Source organism: Grampus griseus, assembly GCF_964374135.1.
Source record: "Grampus griseus genome assembly, chromosome: 10".
Classification (NCBI taxonomy): domain Eukaryota; kingdom Metazoa; phylum Chordata; class Mammalia; order Artiodactyla; family Delphinidae; genus Grampus; species Grampus griseus.
In genome coordinates, this window is record NC_139004.1 from 291,549 (window position 1) to 308,738 (window position 17,190).

At 47.9% G+C, this 17,190-nt stretch overlaps 1 protein-coding gene across 2 annotated transcripts in view; it reads right to left on the reverse strand.

Moving 5' to 3' along the window:
• Positions 1-3,511: 3,511 nt before the first annotated feature.
• EXOC2 (exocyst complex component 2) overlaps positions 3,512-17,190 on the reverse strand; it is a 156,313-nt gene continuing 142,634 nt past the window's right edge. For both annotated transcript variants that reach the window (XM_082664804.1, XM_082664805.1), the window contains exons 24-29: positions 16,143-16,198; positions 14,064-14,186; positions 8,809-8,870; positions 6,614-6,673; positions 4,766-4,897; positions 3,512-4,550 (exon numbers count right to left, since the gene is read on the reverse strand). In XM_082664804.1, the coding sequence (XP_082520930.1) occupies positions 4,789-4,897; positions 6,614-6,673; positions 8,809-8,870; positions 14,064-14,186; positions 16,143-16,198 (410 nt within the window). In that variant the 3' untranslated portion in view covers positions 3,512-4,550; positions 4,766-4,788. The remainder of the gene's footprint in view (positions 4,551-4,765; positions 4,898-6,613; positions 6,674-8,808; positions 8,871-14,063; positions 14,187-16,142; positions 16,199-17,190) is intronic.

Consider the following 17,190-nt stretch of genomic DNA (forward strand, 5'->3'; position numbering starts at 1 on the left):
TAAAACCGCACATTAACCTTAGCTCTAACCAAAACCCTACGAAAATGACAGTGCATTTGTGTGTGTGTGTGTGTGTGTGTGTGTGTGTACGTGTGTACATACAGCATCCATGCCCAGTACATGCACACAGTCCATCTACTGCACACAACAGTACAGATGTAGTTATACAGAGATAGTTAGTAATACAATTAAATAAATATATACGTATATCTGCAAAGAAAAAGGAGAACAGGAGACGAAACAGCCACAGGAGTTTAAAAGCTGCCGAGGATATGAGTGAGTGGAAACTGATGTAGCTGACCTAAAAGTCAGACCCTAAACTGGCAGCATAAAAAGCAAGGATGCAGCCTAGTCTACATGGCAAAACTGAGCCCCAAAGGCTCAAGAACTTGTGGTGTGGCAGCTCCTGAAAGTGGGGATAAAGTTGGGCTAAAACTGAATGGTCGGCTCAAAGGCTGATAAAAAAGAGGCAGATGTTCCCAGGGCTCCTCACCTGTCCCCCTCAGCAGAGCCAGGGCTTCCTTCTCCGCGATGGTAAATGCAGGAGCTTGTGCGATACCAGGTCCAGGTGAGAGCAGGGGTGCTGCCCTGAAAACGTGACCTCCCAGCCTTCTTCCTGCTCTTGCTTCCAGACGCTGAAGGCACCTCATACCCACTTGGCATGAGATCAGAAGAACCCCCTCTGGGAAATCTGATCAGCCCCAGAGAAGTGACCTAAATGTATCAATTTAGGGGATTCCCCAATGAAAAGGCCCATCCAGACCACCCTGGTTGAAGCCCACAGTTGATAAGCCCCTTCCACCGCAGGGAGCTCACGATCCAATCCAGCTTTATAGTGCTCTACTGCTAAATATAAGTAGATATCCAAGCTTGCTATAGAGCTGAAGAAAGCTTATGATGTTTATTCTAATGCATAAGACAGAAGAATACAGCAAACTGGAGACTATGAAAAAAGAAAAAAGAAAAAAACTTCTAGAAGTGTATTATTATTCCCAGAGAAATAAGAAATAAACAGGACTCTACAAAAAAGAATATTCAGGGGACAAAAAACTCATACATTAAAAACAACATAGCAGAAATGGAAAACCCAACAGGAAGGCTGGACAGTAAATGTCCAAGTTTCCCAGGAAGTAGGATAAAGGCAAAGAGAAAACAAGAGGGAAAAGATTTTTTAAATTTTAAAAAGGTCCAGGATAGGAGATCCTAATACTAAAAACAAAGAGAAAAAAACAACAAAACCACACACACCAGGGGCAGAGGAGATTCAAAGAAACGATTCAAGACAACTTCCCAGAATCTAAAGACATTCGATTCAGCACTAGGAACCAAAAGGCATCACAACCCAGAGCAACGTCAGGAACTGAGAACTGGGAAAAGGAGACAATCCTTCAAGCAGAGAGCGACGGAGCCGGCCACTGAGGTCGACGGTGCAAAGGCTCGAGAGCTGGGAAGGAGGCCTCCAAGCCAGAATCCTCACGCGGCTATCACGGTCTCAGACACTCTCCTCCGCCCACCCTTCTCAGGGAGCTGCCAGACCAAGGAGGGATGGAGCGGTGGCTGCTCCAGCAGCGGCCGAGGCAGGGACCTGAGGGCACAGGCTGGGCACAGGCTGGGCGACCTTACTTACTCCAGGCGAACCTGAGCCCGTCTGCAAGGCCCTCCGTGGAGCTGGGGTGGAGGGGCTCTGGGGTGAGGGAAGACTACGTAGAAAACGCAGCAAGGGCAGCAGCAAAGGCGGCGACCCGACGGAACTGACCGGACACCCGGAGCCCAGGAGGGGCCTGCAGGCTGACCCAGTGGCCGGTGGGCAGTCGGTGCCAAGTCTCCAGTTCCTCCGACTCCTTCCCTGTTGCTCTCTGGTCACTCAGGAAACCAGGAAGCTGCCAAGCCCAGCCACCACCTCTCCGCACTCATCCCCTGGACCCCCGCCCCGCCTGCCGACGGCCTCTGTTCTTCCCATGATCCCGTCGCTCCGTGACCGCTGTGGCTCAGCCCCACTCGAGTCCCTGGGCCTCCCGGGCAATCAGAGTCAGCAGTGGTCTCTGCTCTCAGGGGCTGCTGGTGCCCAGCTGGAGGTCTGTAGGCAGGGAGGGCGGGAAGGGAAATTCGAGAAAAACGTGACAGAAACAACGAAAACCAGCACAATGGTCAACAGTGGCCACAGTCACAAGCCGGGACAGTCATGGTTCCACAATGAGGAGGACAGTGCGGCCAGCTCCAGGGCCAGCCGGTCGAGGGGCGCTCCTGGCTTTCACCAACAGGCACACCCGCAGACCCAGCTCCTGTTTGGAAAACATTTTTGTTATGTATTTATCACCTGGCCAGGCACAAAAAGCCTTTCCAGTGATACATACACCGAAACTGAATGAAAAGTGTGGGTGAACAGAAACTGAGGTGACATCAGTGCACAAAGAGCACGATGAATCTCATATACAACAAATATGCAACCTGCATTTAAAGCAAAGCTAGTCATTGAAATTGATGTTCTGTGTTATGCATATCGGACATTCAATCCATGTTTTTAGATTGCAGAGCGTATTCACCTTCACGACAGTACTGGTAGGTAGTTTTATGACAATTACTTTAACCATGTATTAAATAAAACCTAGTTGACTCTTACTTTAGAACCCTCATCTTGATGTAAAAGCTGGTTCAAACACACTGTGGCTCTCATACAACCACCAGCTGCACGCCTGACAGCACATGATCAGGGCAGAGACCCAGCACCGTCTTGAACCAAATCAGAGTTGCAAGTGCAAGCTCTTTAGTTCTCCTCCTTCAAGAAAACTGGATGAAGGACGGGGACAGGACAGTGACTTGGGTGCCGCGCCCACCGCAGGATGCTTGTCTGTGACGAGGGAATCATTTCTGGAACATGCACTTTCATGGGACACAGATACGGGGAGTCTCGGCAAGCCCAGACCACTGCCAGTACCTTCCTGGTGCTGAAGGCCAGGCCGACGTGGCTGTGCTGGACCCAAGGGCCTCTGGGCGCCTCGTGTCTTCTCGGCGCCTGTTTTCGCCTCTCGGCTTTCTTCTAACTTCACTACAGCCAGCAATCTCCTCTTAACCACTAAACCGTCTTCTGTAGCCCAAGCAGCTGTTCTTCCAGCAAGTCCTCCGTGAACCCCCTCCTTTGGGTTTGAGGTTCTCATGCTCCGACGCTCCATTCCGAGCCACAGAAGTGCTTCCCTGGTCCTCTTCTGCTTAAGTGTTATTGTGCTTCCCTGAGCCATGAAGTCCTCGTCTTGGCTCCTATGGGCCTGACAGGGCGGGGCCCCCAACAAGAGGCGAATCAGCGGGACCCCTGGTAATGCTTTCCAACAACGATCAGACAAACACAAGGTAAACCGGGATTTAAGCACTGGGTTGGCCCAAAAGTTCCGAACAAACTTTTTGGCCAACCCAATATTTATTGTGAGGGTTATAACTAGACATATAAAAAGTTACACAGCTAATGAAAATGCTGAAATGAAGATGCTTAGGGAAAAAACGTCAACTAACTTACATCTCGTATTAAAGACACACTCTTTATTGGCTGAAGGCTCTGCATCAGATATTTAAAATAACACAAACACTCAGGATTGCAGTTTTGTAATTTAGTTCTCAGCCGTGGCAGATACAATGGTTAACATGCTTAGGACAGACGACAGTCCGTATATTTCTTAATAAGCTTATCCAGCACATCTGTACAAGGTGAAACGTTCCCTTCTAGTTGCCACGCCCCATCCCCCAACAGCAACAAATGCACAAACACAACAGGGACTCACTTCAAACGATGGACACTGCACATGGCCATGATGGACCGCAGAGCTCCCCGTATTAATACAGACCTTAATGCCAGTGTTGAAAAGGGGATTCTGTGACATCCCTGGGAAAATCTAAAACCCTGACTCAGTTTTCTGAAGCAAACGGTGTGACAAAGTCAGGTCAGGGAAGCTGACTCTGAAGGAGGTCGCGGCAGCCTGACCTGCTCTGGTAACGGTGTAAGCGGCAGCTCCCACGCCTGGTGACACAGATGCCACCAGAGCAGACCCCCCGCGGCCACCAAGCAGGCCACTCGAGGGGCCAGAAGTGGCGCGGAAGGTGCCAGAGGGACAGCGCGGACAAGGCGCCTGGGCCCACCGTTCCCCACGCGTGCAAGGGGGTCCTGGGGCAGGAGGCACGATGCCGCAAGGCTCACGTCAGGTTCAGGGCGAGTCACACAAAAGAGGCCCAATGTCACGAGCGCTGTGAACATAGAAACCGGCAGCAGTTAACTCACGGATGGAGGACCACAGAAAGCACAGCCCAAATGTCACACCTTTTTATTCAGACCACATGTTTTTCTAAAAGTCTACTTGAATCGGGAGCCATCTGTATGAAATAAAGGTTTTAAGCACAGCTGCACAATTTAGGACAGCTGAAGCTCCAGATGCTCGCATGTAACTTCCCGATGAATCTCTCGTCGCCGCCCCAGGTGCCCTGGAAGCTGCAGGAGGCCCCGGAAGATGCTTCGGTGTAGGCCTGAGCCGCCCCGTCTTCCGCAGCCTTCACCATGCAGCATGCAGCTACGAGAGAAAACGCTGTGTTTTAAAAAGGCATTTGAAAGTCATACGGGGCCTAACGTAATAAAAGCGACAAAGCAAATGCTGCTTGGACGTTTTATATCAGGTCATTTTGGTTGAAATATAACACATACCAACATCTTCCTAAGCTACCAATTCAAGGGAATGGAAAGAGAGAGAGATCGCAAGCCTAACCGGAGCTTTCCGCCCAGATATACCTGTGGGTGTTCGGGGGAGCGCGTCATCTGGAAGGCACCTGCGTCTTCACGGCAGGCGGAGGGGCGGCCTGGAAGCAGGCGAGCTGCAGGTGCACGCCGCTCCTGACCCGGCTCAGCAGCAACTCCAGCAGCCTGTGGGGAGAGGCGCTGACAGCCACGGGCGGGTGGCGGGCGGGACCCAGACACGCTCGCCCGGTCCGGTCCGGTCCCCCACACGCCCTGCCCCACGGTGCCTCCCTGGGCCAGGAAAGTCACTCATCTGTGGATTCTGGACTCAATGACAGAAATAAGCCGACCAAAGAAGCTAGCTGCAAGGACATACACGTGCAGACGTCTTCACCTTACACATAAAATCGCCCTCTGTCCCCTTCCCCTAGATTAGTTAGATGCTCCCCCAAACAGACTGATGTTTGGGTATTTGAGCCTCTAATTTTAAACACTTCACATACACTGAAATGTACTCTTTTTGGCATCAGCTCTGTGCCCGTTGCTAAACGCACCGCAGCAGCCTCAAGACCCCCGCCGTCGGGACAGAGCAGTCCCGTCACCTCCAAATCCTCCTGTGCTGCCCGTCTGTCGTCACCTTTGCCCTCACCCCACCCCGTGGCAACTACTGGTCTCTTTTCTGTTGCTCTTATTTTGCATTTCTGTCTTTTGCAAACACTGGAGAAGGGGACTGAAGGGGTGAATGCAGCACAGGAACACCCAGGGTCAGTCCCAACCCCAGCAATAACCTGCCTGGTCCCTGTGCTGGCCAGACAGAGCCGCATCATTCTGGGGCCACAAGGGACCTTACAGCTCGTCTGGCTCAGAGGAAGCAGCCAAGAAACGAGCTTACTGGGGTCAAGAGACTACTTCCTGGTTTCACGGCGCTCCCCGCAGATCTGAAACAGCCCCCGTCCTGGCCTTCACTGTGGCGTCTGCTGCTCCTGACTCCCTCAAAAGCACTGGTCTTTTGAGCCTAGCGAGCACTAGCTGCACATGTTAACGATACGTGGCTGCTTCAATCTTTCATGATGTTCATGCTAGAGGAATGGACAGCATTTGAACCACGCAGTCAGCGAGAGGAGCAGGAGACTAGGAAGGTCTCTGCCGCCCGTCCTCCCAGCCCCGTCCACACCCTACAGGCTCCCTCTGCCCTCTGAGTGTCCACAACATCCTCTGTGCTGCCCCAGGCCACACCGAGGGTGTCACGCAGTCAGGGCTCCGTAACTGTCTGCCTCGTCGGCCAGCTGCAAGGGTGGGCGGACCTCGGCCGGGCTGGGGAAGGGGCCCAGGCCGGCGGTGTTTCCGCTGTCTCAGGTGAGGGGAGCCCGGGCACTCGTGACCTTTGCCTGGCCTAGACTTTGTCTCGGGTCAGAATTTCCTGTTACGTGAGTAGCAAAGTTTGAGGTCAGGCTGAGACCATTAGTACAATATTAGCGAAACGCATATAACTTTATTATGTCATGTCTACAAATTTAGCCTTAACACTTCATATTACAGAGCACAAAAGGTACACTGCTGACCTACTGGAAGGAAGCATCACTGAGTCCTGCACTTCACTGTGCTGTCCTCTCTTTTACGGTTCTCGAAGTACTTTCTTAAAAATTTCAGGTAAGAATATAGTTTACTGAGTGAGTCAAAATAAACTTTCTTATGGACGTTTAAGGGACTGGTACGGTCACTTAAAACAGTAAAAGAACCAATTTCTGAATCGTCATGAAACCCAGGTTTTACCTCCTTCTGCCGCGTGGGAGACAAGCTAACAACGCATACCTGAGGGCCACCGAGTACCGCCTTCCTCAAGGCCAAGTCTCCACCTGAAGAGGAGGAGTTTAGGTCCCTGAGACCAGCACCCAGACTTACTTTCTGTCCGCTCCGCTCGAGAGCTGCGGTAGGGCTTCCAGAGCCTGCTTGAAACTGGATCTGGAACACAGACAGCATCCCAGGCAGGGACACGCCGGCCCCACCAGGAAGAGGAACGTCAGAAAAAGCGCATCTTACATACAGAGAAACATACAGCCCAGTAGAAGCAGGGGGAAAAGTGAAAGTGAAAGTGAGGGTTTGTAGGAGCTGGGCCAGAAGAATTCAACCAGCAAATAAAACACAACTTGAAAAGCAAAGGAGAAGCTGATTTTTACACAAGGGTGCTACTCACCGTGGTAGGTGAGAGCTTCGTGTGGAGTCATTAAATTTAAGGAGGTCTTTACTTTCAAAACAAAGCTGAAGTACACAGATGAAACAGCTGGTAAGGGAGGAAGAGGGCTGAGTAGAAACAGGGATGATCTTGTGCAACAGCATACAAAGGGGCTACTTCTAGAATTGACCTGTGCAGGGCCTGATTTCCAGCCAACCTCTTATAATAACAACATGTCTTAAGAGGATTTAGCTGTTATCATATTTAAAATTTGTACGATAATGGAGAGGGGTGTGTGTGTGTGTGTGTGTGTGTGTGTGTAATTCAACATCATTTCATTTCATGAAATACGGAAAAGGGAGTGGATTTAAAAACCACCAATTTGGTATGTTTAACTTTTTAAAGTAGAAAGTACCAGAAAAGTTACTAAATCAAATGAAAAGCATTTTAGGGGAGATTATTTGGTAATAACTTGTATTGTTCACTAAGGAACAGTTCTCATCTCTTTTTGTTTTATGACTATTGACTAAAGTAAAGAAATAAATGTAATTATTTTGACCTCAAAGTGGCCTTTGATTTTTTTCTTTTTGTAAAAACGTCTGCATCAGTGGACCAGGAAATAAACTTCTGAGCAATGTTTCTCAAACTAGGGGCAGGTATCAGAGCAACACACAGAGAGACAGCAAAGTACCAACAGGGCCCCAGAAATTGGCAGGGTGCCCAGCTGTTCCTGGTGGGTCAGGTATGGGGGGGTGGGGACAGGTCACAACTTGTGGGCACTCAGTCCTCTTCCCTGACGTGGAGAGAAGTCTCTACCGCCGCCTCCACTGTCACCTGATTTCCTGTAAACCTCTTCTCATTCGATGAAGAGCAATGTGAGGCCACTGCTCTCTATTTTTACATCACGACCAAGAAGAAGAGGATGAAGGTGACCCCACCAAGAGTTTACTGGGTGGTTTGACATAGTTTCTCATTTAATTCCCCCAAAACTTTGCCTAGAAAGTATTATTATCTTCCTGTCACAGATGAGGAAGCTGGGCTACGAAAGGTCAAGTCAGTGGGAAAGAACACACAGGTCTGTCCTCATGCAGAGCACCTCACCCATGGGTCCTGGGCGGGTGCTTTCTGGTGTCTATCACTCAGCACTTGTGCAGAGCAGCAGTGGTGGGAACGAACCAGAAAGGCTCCCGGTCAGCCGCCAGAACAGAAGTAAGAGGCTAATAACCTCATGTGTTAGGAAAAAATGGAGAAGTTTTCAGCTGTAGCAATGACAGTCAGGATGACGGCACGAGCACACCGTCTAAAGCTGGAAACGAACGGTAAGTACATCGCACATCGTGTTTAAGCAGTTCCCCTGTGGACCCAACACTTCCCAGGCAATACTGCCAATGGGGTAAACAATCTTCTGTAGGTAGTGCTGTTTCAGTTCACCTACTGATGTTGCAATGATAGGAAATCCTGACTTTCATTCAAAACAGCTAAGAATTATCACCAAATTTCCACTACAAAATTCTGCAGAGAAACCACAAGGTCTTCCTCTTATGCTGATACTCATGATGCTTGAACTGTCCTTCAGAGTCTGTGATGAACAGACTGACTCAATTCCTATTTTCTCCTTTTCAAAAGAAGTATGCAATGCTCTGCTACACCGCTTATGAGACTAAGACTTACCTCAGTGGGTGAGAAACATGGAATTACATTAAACCCTTCTTCCTTCTGTGCTACAAAGGAGCAGTCTCTGGAATCCTTGGCTCACTGTAGGTTTGTGCTTTTAACAGAACAACTGATCGCACATGAACTATGAGACCACAGTCACGAGCGCTCGCTGTGGTCAGTCACCTTCACCTGGGACCTCACGCCTGTACGACGAGCTTTACTACAGGGGCTTTCGGAGCACTCACAGCACGGCCACGGAGCGTCTCACCTGCTCTCTGGCGTCAGGTGAGCAGCCACGGTGTCCCTCAGGGTGCAGATTTCAAGCCTTGCCTGGAGGTGAGAAAGGGACAGGTGACCATGGGAACTATGTTGTCTGTCAAACAGAAACAACGCGAGGGTCGGCCCCCAGCCTGCTCCATGCAGGGCAGACCCCCATGGCCACAGTGGCAGCTCGTTACGAGTGAGCAGACCTTCTAAATCAGCCCAAAGGAACCGGCCACAACAAAGTTCCCTTTCACTGAAAACTGTCTGAGAGTCAAGTCTGACTGTGTGGAGGCAGGTGTCCTGCTCTGAAAGGTAGGGACTGTGCCAGGGCCGTCCAGCCACCAGATGTCACCCTCCAACCAGTGCCTCCCCTGGTCTCCCTGGGGAGACCAGGACTGTCCTGTCCTGAGACTGACAGGAGGTGGAAGGACGCGGGCTGCCACACTGCCTCCTGCCCTGCCCTTCCAGGCTCCACGATGCTAACCTCAGAGCTAAGCTCTGCAGACTCAGTGCAGCGCTATGAAAGTCACAGCTGGCTTTTCTCTTTCTTTTCTTTTTTCTTTTTAAAAACAAAACTTGACAAGTTGATCCTAGACACAACAATATGGAAATGGAATAGCACAGTTGGAGAAACTCAGACCTTCTCATTTCAAAACTTACTGCAAAGCTACCATAATCCAAACAGTGTGGCACTGGCACACGGACAGACATGTAGATCAACAGGAACATGGCTGCGTGCCCAGAAACAAACCCTTACATTTACGATCAGCTGACTTTCAACAAGGTGCCGAGACCATTTGGTGGGAGAGGTGGTCTCTCCAATACATGGTGCTAGGGACAGCTGGATAACTGGACGTCCACACTCAAAAGGACAGAAGGTGGGTCCCTTCCTTAAAAACTGACTCAGAATGGATCACAGACCTAAATGTAAGTGAAAAAACTATAAAACCCTTAGAAGAAAACAGGAGTAAACCTCTGTGACATTAGGCCAGGCCTGCCTTCTTAGGAATGACAATAGAAGTACAAGTGACAAAAGAAAAATTAGATAATTTGGGCTTCATCAAAATCAAAACATTCTGTGCTACAAAGGACACCATCACAAAAGTGACGACCCCACAGAATGAGATACTGTTTCACACACACGGGGACGGCTACGACCAACCGGACAGTCACACGTGCCGACGAGGATGTGGAGAATTTGGAAACCTCATACACTGCTGGTAGGAAAGCACATGGTATAGCTACTTGGAAAACAGTCTGGCAGCTCATCAAAAGACTAAACACAGAGTAGCCACATAACCTAGCGATTCCAGTCCCGGGGGTATCCCCAAGAGAAATGAGAACATGTGTCCACAGAAAACTTGTACACAATCGTTCACAGAACCTTTCTTTGTATCAGCCAAAAAGTGCAAACCCAAATGTCCATCAAATGATGAGTGAACAAATAAAATGTGGCATATCTATACAATGGGACGTTATTCAGCCACAACAAGGCATGACACAGGCTGCAATAGGGACGAACCTTGCCAGCATTACGCTCAGCGAAAGAAGCCCGTCACAAAAAGCCATATTCTATGATCCCACTTTTATGAAATTTTCAGAAGAGGCAAACCAGAGAAAGAAAGCAGACAGGTGCTTGTCAGTGGCTGGGGTGGGGGCTGGGAGGGACGTGGACGGTGACCGCTAACGGGGCTGGGGTTTCTCTCTGGGGTGATGCAGCGTTCCACAGTGGATTGTGGTGACGGACTGCACAACTCTGTGAACACAGCAGAAGAAAATCCACTGAACTGTATTCTTTTTATCTTGCAGACGCACTGTACGGCATATGAATTTCATCTGCGTAAGACTTTTAAGAAAAAACAAGCTAACCTAATGCTTCTACCTCTTGGCAAGGGTGGAGAGGGTGTGCTCTGCACACAGCTTGCTGCCCTCGGAGCCCTAGGGCCCCCAGCGAGGACACCCTCCTTCACCTCAGGTACCGCAGTGTGCGTGCTGCCCAGGAGACTGTTTTAAAGACACAGCCCTCACCTCTAGGCGTGCACAAAACACAAACAACAATGAAAGACATGGCTAGTTTTTAAATTAACCAATCAAGATAAAAGCTGACTTACATAAGATACAGTACATTCAGTGAAATGTTCAGTTTGGAAAGCAATTGTTTGGTTTCATTTTTCAGGGGTTTAGAAGTCTGAAACAGTTTGTAATGACAAAGCGTAGATATGACAATTTGTCTCTCTTGTTTACATTCTAGTGTATATAAAAACGAACCTACAAGGAAAACATCAAAGAGAAAAAACAAGGTAGAACTTTCGGCTGAATATTTTAGGAGAAGGATTAAATCACTGTAAAACTAGTAACTGCTAGAAATTTTATTCAAACAAAGTGATACAGAATTAACCTATGAATTATGCCAATTGTAAAAGCTGTGATTATTTATACAAAATACATGGACCGTTTGCCAGAAAACGCCCCTGCCGGCGGCTCTCGGGAAGGTCTGAGGCTGATGGCCAGGCCAACCCTTCACGCGGGCCTCGCAGAGCCATCTGATCAGGAGGAGGTCACACACAGGCATCCCGAACGGCAGTGGCCAACGTTTCACAACACAACTGACGCCAGTCTCCAGGAGGCACAGAGCTCAGGAGGCCGGGCTGCCAGCCGGTTCCGATGTCTCTTTCTGCCCCTTCCTGCTGACCCTCCTGCGAGAGGAACTCAGCCATCAGCTAAATGGGCTGCAGAAAAAATCTGCAGGGAGGGGAGCTTTTTGTTGTAATTCCAGGACCGCCTAGGCCCAAAGCAGCTACTGCAACTTCCTTTCAATTCATCTTCACATACACAATTCCTGTTACTGATCTCCTCCTGCCCAACTATTAGAACAGCCATGATCATGGAAATATTATGAAGTTTCTGTGATGGATTTTCCCCTCGCCAGCTTGCCAGGTCAATACACATGCTCAATCCCTTTCACTCTGCGTTTCGGTGTGAACTTTTTCAAGTGCAGAGACTCTGGGAGAACTTTACGGCGAGCACCCGTGCAGCACAGACTCCGCCGCCAATGTTCTCCACAGCACACGCATCTGCCACAGGCGTCACTGCCTGGAGTAGGCTGTTGCAACTTTTTTGATTCTTTGAGTTAAAACTTGCACACTGCACAGTGGACAAATCTTCGAGTGCACATCTGGTGAGTTCGGGCTGCTGCACACACTGTGTGCGGGAACCATCCCGAGGTGTAGGACCACCGCCTGCAGAGCCCCCTCAGCTCCCCAACTGGTGTCAACCACCCAGGGGACAGCATCGTCCTGGGGTTTTCTCCACGAAAATGATATCCATCCAGTACAAGGCCCCCTTCACGCGGCTTCCCTGACGCTGAACGGTAATTGTTTTATGGATCCACCATTTGTTTGTTTACCCTACTGATGGACACCTGGGCTGTTTCCAGTGTTTGGATGGGTAAGCGTATACTTAGTTTTCAAAGAAACTGCAAGAACTTTTCCCGAAGCAGCGGTACTATTTCACACTCCTGCCAACGCGTGAGAACTCGCTTCTCTACAGTCTTGCCAAAACTGGGTGCTTTCAGTCTTTAATTTTCTTCTTCCTGCTGGATGGGAACTCACTGTTGTGTCAGTTTTCACGTCTCAAATAATTAACGATGTGGACCATCCTTCACCTGCTGGTTGGACATGGAATCACATGTCCCAGGGTCCCTAGAGCTCTGTTTACTTTTTCTCAATTATTCTTCTCTCTCTTCTTCATATTGGATAACTGATGTTTGGTCTATACATTCACTGATTGTTTTTCTTTTGTCCTCTCCATCCTGCTGTTATTACCATCAAGTATATTTTAAAATATTAATGTATTATACTTTTCTACTCCAGAATTTCTACTTAGTTCCTATTTTAGGGCTCCCATTTTTCTGCTGAGATTCCCCGTCTGTTCATTCATTAGGAGCATAGTCTCCTTTACATCACTGAACACAGCTGCTTTAAAATCCTTGTCTCATTTCTAACAACTGGGTCATCCCAGGGCTGGTCTCAGCTGATTGTCTTTTCTATTGAGAATGGGTCACGTTTTCCTGTTTTGTTCTGCTTGTGCCTTTCAACTAAATTTGGATTGTATCCTGGACATTGTGAATGTTATCTTGAGAAGACTCTGGGTTCCAGAATATGCTTCTGAAGAGCTGATTTTTGTTTATTTTAACAAGCAGTGAATGTATCTGGACTCAGACTGAAAACCCTCGGCTCTGGGGCAGCGTTTCAGTTCTTACTTCGGTTCTTGCCTCATGTGGGCTGCAGCGGAGTTTGACCAGGCGTGTGGTTTAGGGGCCAACCGGAGGCCCAGGCAGCGCACACACAGAACTTGCGGCCCCGGCCTTCTGCTCCCTGGGATGCCCCCTTGCTTTCCTGCAGTTGTGGCCGCCCTGAAGCCTATTCTTCTACACTGAAAGGACAACAGGTCTATGTAGTTTGACTCTCCCCTGGGCCTGCATTCAGGCCAAAATCCATAGAAAGCGAGCAATTCACCCAAGTGCCATTTCTCCCAGAATCAGCCACTCATGTTCACTCTCTAGAGTCTTCAGGGTTTTGTTTTTACATTTTTTATTTTTATATATTATTCAGGATTAGAGTTGTTATCTGCAGGGGCGTGGCCTGATAGGAGGTCCTCAGGCATTACTAGATGCAAAACTTCTGGTACTTTAAGAAGATACCCTCACAATGCCCTTGGGCATGAGGGCGTACAGGGGGGCTCACACCCCCACAGGCCTGCACACCCTGGTTCCTACTGATCTGGCTACAGGCAAACCAAGGCTCATCTGGCTTACAGAAGTCACCTTTGCTATTGTAATTACGTAGTTTAAGTAAATACAACATACACCAATGGAATATGAGTAGAAAAACAGTTATTTGTTGTTTCTATGCAAACTGCATTTGAATGCTCTGGAAAGACTATTTACAAGAAGTTTCTAAAAATTTCCTGTTAAATTGAACGTGGTGAAGACAACTGTAAAACAGAAAAACTCACAGAACTTCAGAAGGAATCTGCATTCAGATAGTTTCACAAGAGTCACTGTACTCTAAAGGGACAGGAACTCTGGACCTGTCGACGTCATGGATATGGCTCACACAGGAGGCCATGTAGCTCTCCAACCAGCAGATCCACAGAAAAATACAAAGCCTGTCTGGACCTCCTGAGGCTGATGACTGAAAACACATCTCTGTGTTTTCAAACAACTAAGTGAAACACAGAACTGAGCGGCTGTTGTACCTGCAATGCTCCGTTTTTGCTGAAGGATGAGACGCACTGCATCAGCCTACTCAGCTCTTCAGAAACTGCTTCCACCACCCTAGACAGCACCCGAGGCACCAGGTCTTTGGAAATAGTGAACACCTGATAGAACGTTGAAAATAAGAAGAAATGATGCATTATGAGGACTTGCCTTGACCAGAACTTGTTAAAAACAAAGGGATGCACGTAGCAAAACACCCCCCAGGTCTCCTAAGCTGTATTTCTGCAGGATCAGAATTGACGAAGGAAAGGCAGACACGGGCTTGCACACAAGCTGTATTCACTGATTCGTGACAAAAAACATTCCTCTTAAAAAATATTGGCAAATGTAGTTTTGAAAGGTATTGTTGGTGGGGACAAACTGAAATAGTTTTAAAGATTTCTTCCTCCTCTACCCTTTTCACAAGAAGAAATACGATTTCTAAAGAGGAAATTATAGAAATAAAAACATACTGGGTCAGACTCTCCTTGGGTCAAAACAAATGCTACTTCACACTGGATACGTTATTCTGTATTGGCCAACAGAGTTCCCGATTTTACTCTTTGCTGAATTAAATATATATTTCCTTTCATTTGACAAAAACGTTGTTTTCAAGCTTTGAATTTTGATATTTGCAAACTAACAGTTTGGACATTTGGAGAAACATATTACTATCCTGATTTCTAAGTTAGACTAAATCGTATTTTCTTTTTAGCTTTTCCTTTTCTCAGATTCAATCACTAGTATTAAACCTTTGGGTCAACCCAAACATAACCTGAGTACTGAAGAAAATTTGGGGCAAGTTAAGATCATGTGGGAATAGTAAATGTTAAGTACAAAATTCTGTTTTCAGCCACTGGGATATATTAAAAAGGGCCTTGAAAAGCCTAATACAAACAACGTCATGGTTATCGACCGACAGTGGACGTTAATCAAAGTTGCCTCAGTGGGAATCACCATCATCACTAAAATGCCCACATATTCTGCAGCTCCTCTGATTACCACCTGCCCACCTACGACTGAAATGTCTCCACTGCCTGATGATTTAATGTTACACTCTAACTTTATCGGAAGCTAACCTAACAAAAAAGCGCTTTTATATGTCTTTGATAAAATCAGGGTTGAAAGTATATCACTCTTCATAAAAAGATGTACATGGCAAATTCGTGCCTGAGTCAGATCACATAAAAACTTTACTTTATGGAGAAACATGTATGCTCTGCCTCACTAGGAAATGAAAATTACAAGACACCCCACTCCGCTTTCTGCTCTGGCTGCTTCAGACTCAGAGCCAGGTGGAGGCTGCAATCTGTGTCCTTTGCTCGCTCTTCTGTTTCAGCCTTAATGATCCACATTTCTCCAGTTCACCTTGGTAACCCAGGCAGCACGTGTGCATGTGGAGGGTGACGTAAACCTGACACCCCCCGATGCACCTGCACCAGATGCAGATACTCAGAAGGTTCTCGAGCAGCGGTCAACTGCGCCTGAAATCTTCTACTGAGAACTTCTTTGCTGGGCCCATTTCATCTGGTGGACAACAGTTCACTGGCCACAGCCAACCTGGAAGTCCACGACTGCGGAATTACGAAGGCAGTCACAGCAGGGACAACGGCGGGACACTAAGCACAAAGTGCCACGGGAGGGCAGGCTGGGTGTGACCAGCAGCACCAACGTCCAGGGGCACCTCTGTGAGATGCTGAGGGGAGGCCACCACCTAACTTCTTCCCAACACGCCCCACAGCTGCGAGAATAAGATGTCAGCGCTCATTTGTACACTGGTTAAAAACGGGGCAAGGAATTTTCCAAGTTAGGGAAAGACATCCTTTCAATTTCTCTTCTCTTTACCTTTCAAATATTCATGAGTTTAGTTTTAATTATGAGAAAAGAACATACCCAATTTCAGAAAAAGACTCTCTCACAGTTAAAACACACACGTGCGTGCGCTGAAACCAGAGTTGTATTTTATTTACACCAAAAATACATTCTGAAGGGAAAAAGACCTCCATAAAACCCATTGAACTGGCCTCTTCTTTCCTCCAGTTACCCACGTCCCTTAGGAATAGCTAAGGACGGCTTACCTCTGCATGCACAGCAATTATATTCACCAATGCTTCTTTTAAGTAGTTTCTGACACCTGAAATCAGATGGGGGAGGGAAAGGCATTTAGTGGAGACACCAGTGTGGGTGCTGCTGTGGCTGCCCCTGCCCCGCACCTTCCAGGAGAGACAGAGGGGCAGCACTGGCCCAGGGCGCCTGAGAGCCAAATGGCCCGAGGGCTACGTTCGGTCAAGTTATTTTAAAAAAAGGGTAAATTAATTAGGAGTTCTCTTTCATTGCTTTTCCATTTCTGTCATTGCTCTGTTCTCTGTAATTGCTGATCCGCCTGTCAAAAGTGAGATTTAAAACCGCCCTTCAGTTTCTTCATACGCATATTCTTCATATGTACACACACACACACACACACACACACACACACACACACACCCACCCCCGCCAGACAAAACCCAGAGGACAGAAGGAGGACATTTACCAAAGTTTACGAAACATATGCTAAACATCTACTATAGCATCTTACTTCCAAATAAAAGTCGAATTATTATGCAGAATGACTATTTGGATCTTAAAAGAATTGGTTCTGGGTGAAACTTCTGAAAAAGACACACTCCAACCTGATTCTGTAAAGCAAGTTAGAGACTGGACAAACCCATGACTTCAGGATGGCATGGCTGCCCTCCAGGGCGGGCACACACGAGAGGGCAGAGCGCAGTCTGCAGGCAGCGGGCATGGGTTCAGTCCAGCCTCCTCTCTACAAGCAGTGACCTGTGGCAGGAAGACAGGGACCCAGCTTCGCCTTCTATCGACAAGAGTGTGAGAACACACCCGTGTGGGGCTGCAGTGAGGGGGTCCTGGCATTCACAGGGCTCCTTAAGAGCTCCTTCGCTATTTTGCAAGAAAAAAAATATAAAAACAAAATGCTGCTTTACTGTAACTCTAAAACAATGGCTTTCACTTGGAGTGGAATTAATATCTCAGGATTCCTTCTAGAATTAATTGCACAAACTGACAATTCCTTCTCTACAAAACAGAAAATTCTACTGTATTGCAAAATCATGATGATGTTGAGGA